This window comes from Diadema antillarum, unplaced genomic scaffold (assembly GCF_040938485.1).
Source record: "Diadema antillarum isolate AM-2024a unplaced genomic scaffold, OU_Dant_1.0 seq00000821_RagTag, whole genome shotgun sequence".
Taxonomy (NCBI): Eukaryota; Metazoa; Echinodermata; class Echinoidea; order Diadematoida; family Diadematidae; genus Diadema; species Diadema antillarum.
Window position 1 is genome coordinate 2,251,927 of NW_027271698.1, and position 14,630 is coordinate 2,266,556.

The following is a 14,630-nucleotide window of genomic DNA, read 5'->3' on the forward strand; positions in this document are numbered from 1 at the left end:
ATCCTTCACGGTATCTAGCTCTGAGGCTGCAACGCCGCTCATCAATTTAACAGTATTTGTGGATCGTGCCGGAGCACTGGGCTGATGTGTGCTTTAGTCCTTCCTTTGATCAACAAACCAAAAAGAGGTTTCCGTGGAATGCCATGCGGGATGTTGCCTCGTATCCTAGGGAGATTGATCTCCTGGTTTGGGGGGTGGCATTGAACAAGAGCATGCACAACTCCTGCATTCTGTTTCTCCTGCAATCCTGCCATTGTCAGATACACCGTAACTGACATTTGTTTTGAGAGATGTAATGTGAACGTATAATCCCTAGGGAGTCTTTGTCATTCCTGAGGAGTCACAATGGGATTTGAGCGGTTCTATTTGTTATTTTCCATCGAAATCACATGTTTGCAGAAATTTTGTTGAATGGCAAGCTTTGTCTGTCATCAAGTGCTGAAATGGAGACTGGACAAAAATAGATGTCTTGACTTTTCCTCAATATCTAAGAAATTAGTGTCAATAAAGTTTAGTGGCAATATTTGTGTAGCTATTATATGCATTAGCTCTACAGTGAGCAGGAGAGCATCAATACTTTTAAACTTTTGCCTTTTGTTGAGAGAACAATTTCATTAATTGACAGGCAGTAATTTCAGGCAAGCATGGAGAATCTTGACTTCCTTGTAGGTGACCATATATCAATACATGTATTCACTTCATTTCCTCTTCTGCTAGGTTTATAATGATGTAAAAGATACTGATGTGAACCAGTGCTAAATGTTTGAATCTTCTCTAATCACATTGTGTCCCTTCTGCAGGAAATCAGTTAGGGCGGGTTTAGAGAGTCCCCCATGGCTGGTGGAACTTGGGACTAGCATGGCATCCTGTGGTATGGTGACATCCTCCACTTCATCCTACGGTCTCCACCAGGCTTCCCTCATCCACATCCCGTCTGGCTCTTCCCTGGTTGCCCCCGGCGACGCATCACCAACCACCGTCAGCAATGGCACTATGGGCAGTACCAGCAGTCTCTTGGCCGACAGTGGGTACCGAGGCGGCAGCTCCCATTTCAGCGACACCACCACCAACAGCAACAGCTCCGTGTTCGAGGAGTCTGCCGTTCTGAACGATGACGATGCAGAGTCGGTGATGTCAGTCGGTCCGCCAAAGCTGGCCCCCGTCAGCGGGAAACTTGAGAAGGTGATTGGCTTAACCAAGATTTGTCTGCTTCTGCATGTAGTGTTGTCGAAAAATTTACTGTAATGCTTTCTCAGTAAGGCTTGCCATGATGTTCAGTTATGGAGATGCGATTCAATGAAATACGAAGTCCAGACGTGCCTTTTAAGACAAAGAAAAAAGTCAAATGTGGATTTTACATTAAGCAGTTTTTCTCTCTCTTTCAGGGCTGAGGCTGATTTAACATGCAGTGGAACTAGTCCATCTGTAAGCTAGTAAGAATGTATCAGGCATGAAAGAACTGATTTTTAAAGTCTTTGTAACCATCATTTTTGGGGTTATTTGGTCAATGGTTAATTTTTGTGATCATGATGAAGACAGGATTTTTGTCATGTTGAAAATGAATTTTGTAGAGCTTCAAATCAAGCCTGCATACTCTTCTTCTTCTCTTTGTACAGACAAAAGAAAAGAAGCTCATTCGACCAATCGCAGTGAGATTTGCATCACCCAACACTTCCCCAACAGAGACTTATAAACATAGCTCTTCCCAGTCTCCGTCATTATCCGATACCATGGCAACCTACGCTCATCCTCCAGACATCCTCATGACCAACAACAACCATGGCTTCTCCGCCGGCAACCACTTCGGGAAGCCGCCGACGAAGACGATGTCTCTGCAGGACATCTCACCGGTGCAGCAGCCGTACCGCTTGAACGGCCACAGCACCGGCAACAGCCATCACCACCACTCATTGTCTGGCTCCGGATCTGGGGGCCACCATGGGGATGCGCGGGCTGCCCTCCACCAGAAACTCAATCAGGCCCAGTCCCTGAACTTCCTAAACCGCGGCTGGGCCAACTTTCAGGCTACGGGCACCGTGCCTGGCAAGATCTCCAGTGGGCGCCATCGTAGCCAGAGCCATTCTGTGTACCCCGAACACCGCCCCCTACAGGCCAATCATTGTCTAGAGACGAGGCAGGGCAGTCAACCAAATCTTTCGTCAAGCCAAAGGAGCAATGGCAGTGCAGAGGAGCAGGTCTACACCCCTTCATCAGTGTCCTCAGTCACAGAAGAATCCAACTTGGTGGAGGAAAATAGGATTCTTCGGAATAAGGTTCAGGTAATATCAAGTGTTGCCACGTAGTTTGTGTATGAGAAGCATTTCTTGTAATTTGATCAACTTAGTGTGTATGACTTTGTAAGTTTGCTTCAAGTACTCAATACTTCTCCTTTAAACCTGTAGGTAATGTGAGCTTAAGGTCCACTCACACTAATCTGGTGTCATATATCAGTTTGAGAAGAAATTTGATATAGGGGTTTGTTGAGGAAACGTAATACCTTTTGGATAGGACAAAAGTAGAGTCTCAATGTACTTTATAAAGCTCATATTTCAATATGCAGCCATGATTCAAAATTTAAGTTGACACATCTTCTCACTCAACTGAAACCAGAATATGATCATCCACTTTCTCGATTGCTGTGGAGTTGTCCCAGGCTTTAGTTATCAAGAATGCACTGCAGCCTAAAGTGACAATGTATGCTGCCACTTGTTGCAACGCAAGTTACTGCTTTGCAGTGTCTCAGCTTGGTCTATCCACGTACTCTACAAAGTACTGTGTGTTTTACAGTGTCTTGTTTTTATGTAGGAATATACTCCTTAACCCTATTTGATGTACTAATGAGCAAGAGGCCATAGGGTTGCATTATAGAGTTATACAAACAGTAATGAACTTATTGATACCATGGGATGTTTCTGCAAGACAAGACGTAAAATTGGGGGGGGGGGGGGACACCAATCTCCATGAGTATAAGGCTTCCTTTAATTGCATACTTGTAACATGAAGTGATACAAAGAGAATGAGGCAGGCAAGCATGAGGCTTGGGACTGCATAAAGTCTTTAGTATATCATCTTATCTTTATCAAAGCAGACTTTCTGTTCTGCAGAAGGCATCAACTGGCATTCTGCACAACCCAAAGTACATGTGCCAACTTCTTATTTCTTTTCTTTATTTATTTCTTCGAGAAAAAGCTGGCTGAAATCTGGAATACCATACCAAATGTCATGACTAATATTGATAGGAGGATGATAGGAGACATAGCAGGCATATTTGTTTATCTCCTTTCTGTCTTCAGTTCCGGAAAGGTTATCATACCCTCCCCCCCCCCCCCACCCCAATAACAATCCGAATGTCATATATCTGCGATTGTGATGTGATGTTTATAGGGAGCAACTGTCATTATCTCACCAGCCACGACCGAGCATGCTTGGTCACCGATTGCCCCTCAAAAAGCTTTCTCATGTTGGAACTTCACATTAATTAGGTGTATTTAGGATGGCCCTTGCATCACATTCCACATCGTTAAGTGTGACCTTGTCAGCGGTCATCAAGGAAACTGGTCTCTTAAACTAGTCCTGTGCCTACTTCCTCTTATGATGGTCCAGGCAACCAATTGATATGTCTGCCGTTCGTTGCCTGTCGGGATTTGGAACCGGGAAGTTTGTAAATGTTATCAATTTCTTGCCACATGTTTCAATCTGTCTGAGGTGTATCCTTCAATCTTGTCATTGTTACATAACACCTCTATGTTACAACCGAAATGTTCAAAGATTCCTGGAAAGCAGTTTGTGCATGAAATCTGAGGTTGCCCAATACAGATTACAGAACGTGTATGGACAAATTGCACAGACATTTACTTCTATTCTTCAGAAGTGTAGTTAGACATTAAAGGACAAGTTCACCTTCATAGACATGTGGGTTGAGTGGATGCAGCAATATTAGTAGAACACATCAGTGAGAGTTTGAGCAAAATCGGACAATCCGTTCAAAAGTTATGAATTTTTGAAGTTTCTGCTCACTCAAGGCTGGATGAGAAGACTACTATAGCTTGTGATGTCACATGAGTACATCGATACAAAGAAAGAATAAAGAAAATTCAACATATTTTCACTTTTCTCGCATTTAACAAAAGAACACTTGACTTCTCTCTTTCAGAAGGCAGGGGAAATAAAATTACCCTTAACATATGTCAGTAACAAGTCCAAGAAATGTGCACTTTATTCAAAAGGTAAAGTTTTGTGAAATTCTCTTTTTATTTTCTTTATATGGTTGTACGCATATGACATCATGTACTGTAGTAGTCTTCTCATCCAGCAGTGACTACGCAGATACTCTAAAAATTAATAACTTTTGAATGGATTGTCCGATTTTCCCCAAACTTTCACTGATGTGTTCTACTAATATTGCTGCATTCACTCAATCCACATGTATATGAAGGTGGACTTGTCCTTTAATGCCACAAGAATTGTGATAATGCCAATTGATGTCTACAAAGTATACATTGCAATGACCACAAAAAAAAAAAAAACCTACAACTCTGAAATTTGGTTAAGGAATATCGAAAAGGAGGGAATATTAAAAGAAAGAATGAAAATAGCGTGAGACACAATGCCATACATTTTGTTACCTCAAAGCCCACATGCCTTTCTTGAAATTGGATTGTGTCGTAGGCACTTGATATACATGTATGCAGTATAGGGACTAGAATACATTATTGTTTTGTGATATGGGTGTATACATGCCTTTCATAAAAGAAACACAATACTCATGTCTTGCAAACAAAAAGATGATCTCACAGTGTCAGTTACCTCTGTTGAAGTTGTTTTTTGTGTTTTTGTTTTTGCTGAGAAGTAAGGAGGGTTCCTCCGTACATAATTGTATTTCGGCGTAATATGAAACCAAGTTCTCGTTAGTCTCATTAGATGAATCACAGCATGCTTGGATGGGATGGGTTGGATGGCACTGAAAAGACTCTGGCTTATATTTCTCTTCACCTCGTAATGTTGTGGCTTCCTCTGGCACAAGGTGAAGCCAAGAGACCGTGCTTCCATTTGATAGCCGGGTATATATTCGGGACTTCCTCGATATTTCAGTTATATTTTTCCCTCAGAGGATGATAGTAGGGACACAAATTAAAGTAGACCCATAATCGTTTTGTTGGGAGGATTTGTGCATTCTTGGTGTGGACTGCCCGTTTGCCGCAGAAGGTAAATTATCTTTTTTAATCTTTATTCATCCAGTGAATTCACTGAAAGGTTTGGAATGAAAAGAGATTACTTTTGTAGTTCAAACTGCAAGGCTGTGTGAGGAAACAATCGACAATTTTGCTATTTTATGAGGCCATATTATACGAATGAATGCAGAATAGTAAAAGAAACAGTTGTCTTTCTTTATCGGCTTTTTAGTAGATATGGAATGTCCGTGAGCGAAATGCTATCTTGAAAATTCATGGTCACTCCGGCTTTTATTGAGAGCATGATTGTTAAGTTCTTGTTGGGAATCTATTTTTCTTTGGTGTGTTATATTTCTTCATGGTGCAGCTACCATCTCAATCCTGCAAAGCTCTGCTGTATAGTGAAAGGAGCATATATTCTGTATCTCCCTGATGTGGTTGCAATCTTCAGGCAATATTACATGAATAGTGCGTGGTTTTGAGTGCACTATATACCAGTTGCTCTGTGATGTACTATTTCACTGAAGTTGACAGCTTGGGTGAATTAGAAATTCACAGAAGCTAATTATACATGCAGAATGTATATATACTGGTAGTCTAGAATAGTGTAAGACAAAGCAAATATCATGTTGGAAGTAATATTGTGTATTTGTAACATGCAAGTTCAAGAATTCATTAGAAAAAATGGTGAATGACACATAATGTGAAATCATGTCATCAATGCAGTATTCTATGTACCGGTATATCATGTTCTTTGAACCCTTGGTGTCGGTAGATATTGTTTACCATATGTTTCAAGGGGAATTTATTTTCCCAGTTTGCATGTGTCAATGCTATTTGTAAATATAACAACATGCGAAAATATAAACTCAGATCCCAACATGAACGTGACTTTCATGCATATGCACACACAGGACATGAGCAAGGTGCGTGATAATACTGTTTAGCGGGCTTAAGTCTTGCCGCGCCGACTTTCAATGGACGTGCACTTTCCGATTTCTGCATCCATTACCACTGTACTCCACAATCATGAATTTGATCATTACCAAGATATCTTCGGGAAGTCAAGATTCGTGAAAAATTAGACTTGCTGAATTGTTGGTGTATACAGCAGCATTAAAGGCGTACAACTAATTCACCATTGGCAGATGAAACAAAAACCCAGCATTAGTGCTTTAAAATAGTTCTAAAATGTGAGTTTGGGATGGAAACAACCACTGTAAAAATTTGAATCCATATAATCGATGTTAATGTTGCTAAATACACAAAATGTGAACAATAGTTATAATGAAAATCTTTCCAGACTAAACTGTGTACAGTTATGGTTTATTGAGAAATACACTGATATCTTCTTATATTTTAGGCTTTGTTGCAAAAATTTTACATGGTAGGATGTTTTGTGATACAGCAGACCTACACACATGCTCCCAAAGGTAAATAGGACCTTTAAGACATCACTGAGTTTCATGGTTGTCTGTGTCTGTCTCCCCCTCAGGACATGAAGCACCAACTGGTAGCCATGAGGGATACCATGGAGGTCAACGAACAGACCATCTTCCAGGTCCAGGAAGACAAGAGGAGGGAGTTTGAGGGGCGCATCACGCGCCTCCAGGCACAGCTCCACCACGAGAAGGAGGCGGACCAGTCCCAGCACAGGGCTCAACAGCAGGAGGTGAGAGGGATAGTAGGGAGAGTGCTGGTATATCCTCTGGCTAATAGTCCTTTACTGGAAGTAGAAGGAAAAGTGTCAGCACATATCTGATAAATACTGTAAAAGCTGTTATTTGCACATACAGATATTTTCAGGAATGAGGACGTCGCAGACATTTTCACGAGATGTTGTTTTTTTGCAGTTTGACACCGAGGCTGTCTGAGAGATGCACATAACAATAGACATACTAGCCTGCCCATATCCGGCCAGCGATGGGCATTGTTTCACCCCAACTCAGAAGGTGCCAAATGCCTCAAAGAGAGCATATTAAAGGCACATAGACCCAGTGGTTGCAGGGCACTGTTGGATGATACTGCCCGATACTGCCGATCACCGTTAGCATGATACGAAGATTGCCAAACTTGAGCTGTCATCAAGAGTAAAGCGCCTAGGTGTTGCTAGGTAAAGTTGCCTTTGTTGTCTTCTGCGCATCACACAGTCTGTAGTGATGCCAGGGTGTGCGCTTCTTAGTATGACGTCACAGAAGAAGTTTGATAGAGCTGTCATCATCAGCCGAATCATGAACCGTACTGTGATCGGACCACTGACTACAGTGGATCGGACTTCTTCAGACTGGTGGAAATGGGTCACAGCGTATAAAGTGCTACAGAGGAGTCGATAGCATAGGTCTCTGTAGGAAACTTGAGCCGTGCGCCCGCGTGGGCAATTGACTAAACCACCAGGTCTATGTGCCTATAGTATTTTTGCACCGCAAATTTCATGCAACAAGTTCAGGTGGTGATATGTGCACTTGTTGTTGAATTTGCGACCCAACAGTGATTTGCAAACTTCCCGAAAATTGAACCTTTGCATATATAAGAGCTTTTACAATATATACTGTAAAACAAGGAATGTTGGCGTGCATTTTGATTTTGCAAATTTTGGAGAGCCAAGATTCGCGAAATTAAAATGCACGCAAAAGTTCTTATCTACACTAGTATGCATTGAATGTTAGAGGCAACTCGCAAAAATTTCATGCCGTGAAAAAGATCGTCAGCTACAATTCGTGAAAATTTCATGCCGCGAAAATAGCATGTTTTACAGAATCATCTAGCTCATAGTCCTCTGCTGGAAGTAAATGAGAAGATGTGGGTATTAAGTGACATATAATGATACTCCTAATAACACTTACAGCCAAGAAAACATTCCCTTCGTCTTCTTATTATTTTTATTTTTATCTTCATATTTCCTCTCCTTGTTATTATTATTATTTTTTATGTGAAGTCCTTAGAAATCTTTTGTGATAGGCACTGTACAGAATGTTCATGTTATTTATTGCTTTATCATTTATCATCTCAACAGATAATTATCACTCTCATCATTATGATTAAGTTGCTGTTATAATTATTACTATTCAGTATTGCTGTAATTACAATCATTGTCATTATGATCATTATCAAATATGTTTCACATACTTGTTGAATCAGTATAAACCTTATAAACCATGGGCGAAGACATGCACAATTAGAGATGAGTAGAGAAATAAATGCACTGACCAGTTGAAGCTGTTGGACCCCAAATTCATGTAGAAAAAGGGGAGGGGATGACAGGAAGGTAGACTGATGAAGAGGTTTCTAGTAAATGGGTGAAAAATAAAGATAAACTTATATGATTCAACGTCAGTACCCTCAAAAGAAATGACAGACCTTAAAGGGATGGTACAGTTTTGGTTGAGATGGGGCTCCATGTTTCCAACTTCTTTTCATGATTATATTTCAAGATGATGAGAATGAGAATCTTGTTTGAAAAATGAAAGAGCATATAATTCTAAGAAGAATTCAAAGTTTATTTGATGAAAATTGGTTTTGAAATGGCTGAGATATCCGAAACAAAGTGATCCTAATGAAAAGATGGGCCCACCTTTTATTAGGATGGCTTTGTTTTACTTTACTTGTTTTACTCTGCCATTTCAGACTGATTTTCATCAAGTAAACTTACTGTTGGAATTGTATGCTCTTTAACATCTCATGAAGTGGTTTCTAAGTATCTTGCAAAAAGTTTAAAGCTGAATCCTGACCTCAACCAGTACTACACCATCCCTTTAAATTATATTTGAGGGAGGTATGTACATGCAATAAGCAAACTAAGTCAGAGTTGCCTTTGTAGAGGGCCGGTGAAGGCTCAATTGAATGTCTTTGAACAGTAAAATGAAACAAGTAGATCTTAATTCACCTGCATGATGAGCAATTGGGTATGTCTTGATTACCTGTCTCTTCAACTATCATGTGTTCAAACTTCTCTTTGTTATAATCACAATTTTCTTTTTTGATGAAAACACACCACGTCTAGCAACACATGTGATGGAACCCGATCACGCTCTTCCTCATTGGCAATTATGCTCAATTTCCCCCTAAAATTAAGTAATCCAGAGGGATTGCGGTTAGCGTGTCACTTTGTCTCACATGTAGCAGCAAGCGGTGAATGTTTCAAGGTGTCAGCCTCATCACTTTATGAGATATGGTTATGACGTGATGTTAGAGCAAAGGTTTTCTTCTGATGGTACATAATGGCGAAGAATCTGTTAAAGGGATGGTGCAGTTTTGGTTGAAATGGGGCTTCAGGTTGCCAACTTCTTTTGATGATAATTTATTGAGATGATGAGAAATATCTTATGAAATATTAAAGAACATATATAGTTCTAAGAGGAATTCAAAGTTTATTTGATTAAAATTGGTTTCGAATTGGCTGAGATATCCAAAACAAAGCAATCCTAATAAAAGGTGGGACCTTTTATTAGGATCTCTTTGTTTTACCTTTTTTTTTTATATCTCGGCCATTTCAAAACCGATTTTCATGAAATAAACTGTCAAATCCTCTTAGAATTGTTATGCTCTCTTACATTTCATAAAGTGCTTTCCAAGTATCTTGCAAAAACTTAAAAGCTGAATCCTCACCTCAACCAATACTATACCATCCCTTTCAAGTGCAGCAAGTAACAATTCAATATTTATTACCTGGTGCATTACCATGAAAAGAAATTAACAAGTGTGCAGATTTTATCTGTGTGTAATCAGACTCGGTTTGTAGATTGTGCTTGAAAAGTATCAGGCTGTAACTGATCTCCTTTCTTGCAATGACAATTTTTAAGACCTTCTCTCTCAACTCTTCCCATAAAAGTTTACCTCGCTTATGAATAGAGGTCTCATGACCCATTTCAAAGTCTTTGGTTTTGATACCAGGTCAAATGCTGTGCTAAGACATTATTTCAATAAGTTCATTTTCATAGATATTCTTTTAACTAGGAAAATCAATCTTTGAAAATCAGTTGATTTTATATCATCACACACAGACGGGGGGGGGGGGGGGGGGGGGATGTGTAGTGAATTTTACACTCTGAATTATGATAATTTTCATCACAGCGCTCGCCCAGGTGTGGGTGGGACTGGTATTGAAAAGGTTGATAGTAAAAACATACAATACAGGAGAAGCCAAAGAAGAGGCAGTTGCATACAAGAGTTGTGCAGGTGCCAATTCCCAAACTCCCTCAAGTTGCACATTGTGCATGAGTAACCAACCGCCAGTTACCCCTGTACAGTTAGCATTCAATTTTCCCCAGGGTTATGAGAAGAGACTGGATAGAATTGTTAGGCAGCAGTATGAATTTACCCAGATGCATTAAAATCTGATAAGCATCTGCCTTAATCTGGTTCTTGGATGCATGACAGTCCAAATTTGCCAGCATCGGGCATTAAGGGAGATAGGATATTAAATTATCATAAAACCATGTGACCTGATTTGACGGTATTGCAGGGCTTCTGATTAAGACTTATGGTTGCCTGGAAAGTGAGTCTATTAGACGTAAATCAGTAGTGATAGATGTCTTATTGCCTAGTGCTGGCATGTTTGTGGGGATTTTTTTTTTCAATGTTGGAACAACAGTCTGAGTTTAATGGTTGCAGTCTTTTTATAGTTTCTGCTAATGAAATATGACTGTGGAATTTTGCCAGAAAGAATAAAAAAACCCAAACAAACAAACAACAACACAAGTTGGAAGTGCCTTCTTCAATGTTTCTAGAGGTTAAAGGATAATCTAAATACACAAATTCTTGCAATGACCTGAAGTTTAGCATCACAGCCTCATTCTAGTGTGGAGTGGGGGTTCAGGATATGAACCCTCTGATGTTCTTGAACTCTTTGATAAATGATATACTGATATTTACATTTACTTGGAAGTCTTCTTTTATAATATATCAGTTATGTAATGGTACAACAATCCCAACAAAAATTAGAGGGCTTAAAAAGCTGGGAATTGTACTAAGTTGGAAGTTGTGACTCCTCTGGCATTTCTCAACAAGAAAAAAAAAAGCTTTCAAGAAAGTACTGTATACGCTGAATATTTCATGAGGTTTTTATTTTCGCGAATTTCGCGAGTCAGCTGCTATTCGCGAAATTAAAAACACATGAAAATATTGACTCTAATGCCGATATGAATGTTACGTACGCATATACATTTCTCCGTTCAGTACAGGACTCCATGATCGCGAATTTAAAGGGATAGTACAGTATTGGTGGAGATGAGAATTGGGCTTTTAACTTTTTGCGAGATACCAAGAAAACACTTCTGAAATAGCACAGAGCATACCTTTCTTTGAGGAATTCAAAGTTTATTTGATGAAAATTGGGTTTGGAATGACTGAAACATCCAAAAACAAAGTAAAACAAAGCGATCGTAAAAAAAGTACAGTGTGGGTCCCACACTTTATTAGAGTCGCTCTGTTTTGGATATCTCAGCCATTTCAAAACCAATTTTCATCAAATAGACGTTGCATTCCTCAAGGAATTACATGCTCTTTCATATTTCATAAGAGGTTTCTCATTATCTCACCAAAAAATGTTAGAAACCTGAAATTAGGCTTCAGCCAAAACTATATGATGCCTTTAACCACTGGCAAAACTGTCTGGAAGTCCCGATTCGCAAAAAATTTAGACTCGTGAAATATATGGGGTATACAGTATTACAAAAGCAGATAGATTTATTATGACTGACATACTTTGTAGAGTAAAGCATCGTAGAGTAACAACTAAGGTGCATTTGCAATTTATTGTGTAAATACGTCGTGTAAATTTCTTGCAAATTTCTTTCATGTTTTCTTTTCCAGATTTACAAACTGGAGCAGGACAGAAAGCAGCTGAAGGCCAAAGTGGATGACCTGCAGAAAGAACTCTCCAAAGCCAGGGACCAGCTGAAGGACGCTGGGGAGCAGAAGGCAGTGATAGCTGAGAGCCAGAAGGAGATCACAAGCCAGCGCTACGAGATCAAGAGGCTCGAGGGGGAGGTCAAACGGGGCAAGGATGGACTCCAATATGAGAAGGAGAACGTGAAGCGTTTACAAATCGAGCTTGACAAGGTGCGGCTGCAGGCCACCAAGCGAGGCCACCACGAACAGCAGCAGCTGCTGAGTAAGAAGGAGACGGAGTTGGCCCAGGTGAAAGCCGAAGCGAAGAAAGCCATTGACCAAAGGGACAGTCTAATGCTGCGAGTTAAAAGCCAGGGCGATGAAATTGATAGGTTGGGGGCGCTGATCAAAAAGAAGGAGCAGGAGTTGGCGCAGGAGAGGTGTGAGGTGGCTTATCTGAAGGAGGTCAATGAGAAATTGACCAAGACAATCACTTCCAAGGAGGAGAAAGTGGAGAAAAAGACTGCTAATGTTGAAGGGAATTCCCCTGTGAATAAGACACAAGAGGTGATAGAGCATGAGCTCAAAAGGACAGTGGAAAAACTGCAGCAGCTCCAGACGGAGAAAGACATGGAGTCCGCTCGGCTGCACAAGAGGATAGCGGAGAAGGACGCCGAGGTCAAGAGGCTTCAAACGAGGGTGCGCGACCGCGGGAAGCTTGTTGAGCGGAACGGCATCGAAACCAGAGTCGGCCCCGCCCAGCGGAGGGTGGAGCAGGACCGACAGGAGCTCCAGGCGAAGCTGGCGAAACGGGAACATGAGCTGAAGCAGGCCAGGCACCAGGTGATGCTGCTGCAGTCTCAGGAGAAGAACAGCGCTGCTGCCCTCTCCAACTCCATCCTACAGAAGAAGGAAGCCGAGCTGAAGGCTTGTCAGGAGAAGCTGCACCAGCGTAACGCCGAGATCAGCTATATCCGGGACAAGCTCGGTGAGCGTGATGCCGAACTGACTGCCCTGAAGGTCAAACTGGACAGGGTGCACCGGCAGAACCCAGAGAATGGTCGCCGGGCAGGGTCCCTTGACCGGGAGTTGTCCGGGGCAAGAGCTGCCAAGCAGCACTTAGAATCCCAGGTAACGTCTCTACATGAAGAGAACGGCCGGCTGAAGGAGAAGCTCAGCCGCGTCGCCCTGGGCATGAAAAACTTGTCGGCCAGCCACATGAACCTGTCCAAGATGTCCTCCATGGTGCCGTCGATGCCGGACAAGCCCAAATTTGACCGCACCGACCCGCGGCAGGTCAGCCAGCTCCAACAGGAGGTGGCGGACCTTCGGCAAGAGGTCGCGACCCTGCGGGAGGAGCGCGAGAAGCAGGCGGCGGAGTTCCGGCACGAGCAGAGCATTTGGCAGGAGGAGAAGCACCGGGTGATCGCCTACCAGAAGCAGCTGCAACTCAACTATGTCCAGATGTGTCAGAAGAACAAGAAACTGGAACAGGAAGTCCAGCAGCTGACCAAAGAGCTGGACAGCGAGGAAGTCATTCAGTGCTGACCGACTGTCACATGACAGCTGGACTTTTGCTTCTCTCATGGCAGACCTTACCTTGAGTTGTAGGACATCATGCTCATTCCGTAGTGACTTTTAAGCAGACTGAACAGTCTGATTACCTCCAAGTGTAAAATGTGAGGATCATCGGTGACAAGTGTCAAAGATGACAAATGTTCTCTGTGTCAAAATTCCACTGCCTCTTAGAGAAGTAACTGTTGATGACAAGCTTTCATAGGGTCAAAGTTGCAGGATGCATATAGAAAACAAAATGTTATAGTGTCTTTGTACCTTATATACAGGTACATAAACCTTGTGAAAATGATTTGTGTTCTGATGGAGAAGAGATTCCATGTCTGCTTTTTGATATTGATATCATGTGGAACGATTCCCCCAAAATCATGTTCTCCATCGTGATCATATTGATTTGACATTCTGGCATTGAGTATGAGGGCTATGTGTTAAAACAGTAGACTCGTGACCCTGGTTATAAAGGTAAACATGATGCTGAATCACAAGTTGTCTACTTGACCAGAACATGGTAAAGTAGAGAATTATTACGAAAGTAAAAATAACAGCGATATGGGTAAATCAGCAAACGAATAATACATTTGGCATACCTGCAAATTAGTGTTCGGTTGTGTGGCATTAATTTTTTCCATACGCAACTTTTGGACCACATTCAGCACAAACTTGAATTTTTTAGTCGCCCCCTTTATTTAAGACAATGAGCAACTTCAAACCTTTCCACATTTGTTTAAAAATAGCAGAAAAACACTGATGAATACAGATGAAGAGTCATTGGATTTGATTTTGCCATCGTTAGGCAAGGATATCGGTGTTCTTGTGTTGGATAACTGTCTGAATCAAGCTAACTAGCATCAGTGAATTATGTGCATGTAATTGCTCATGTTCTGTCAATGTTAGGAGTGATACATATAGTGCAGTCTTGGTCTCTACCAGCTTGTAATGTATCATGATGTAAGGCAGTTTTGGTAATGTTTTGAAAGTAGAATTATGAACCTGCAAGAAGAACAAGAGCAGCTCGCTTATTTATTTTCATACACAACTTCCAAGTGTTAAAAGACA

General features: G+C 41.3%; 1 protein-coding gene across 1 annotated transcript; it reads left to right on the forward strand.

Annotated features, from left to right (window-relative positions):
- Nucleotides 1-471: 471 nt before the first annotated feature.
- LOC139739870 (uncharacterized) lies at nucleotides 472-14,157 on the forward strand. The gene is made up of 4 exons (XM_071650473.1): nucleotides 472-1,182; nucleotides 1,617-2,279; nucleotides 6,667-6,843; nucleotides 11,982-14,157. Exons 1-4 carry the CDS (start codon nucleotides 760-762, stop codon nucleotides 13,545-13,547), a joined length of 2,829 nt encoding a protein of 942 aa, XP_071506574.1. The 5' UTR covers nucleotides 472-759; the 3' UTR covers nucleotides 13,548-14,157.
- The last annotated feature ends 473 nt before the right edge of the window (nucleotides 14,158-14,630 follow it).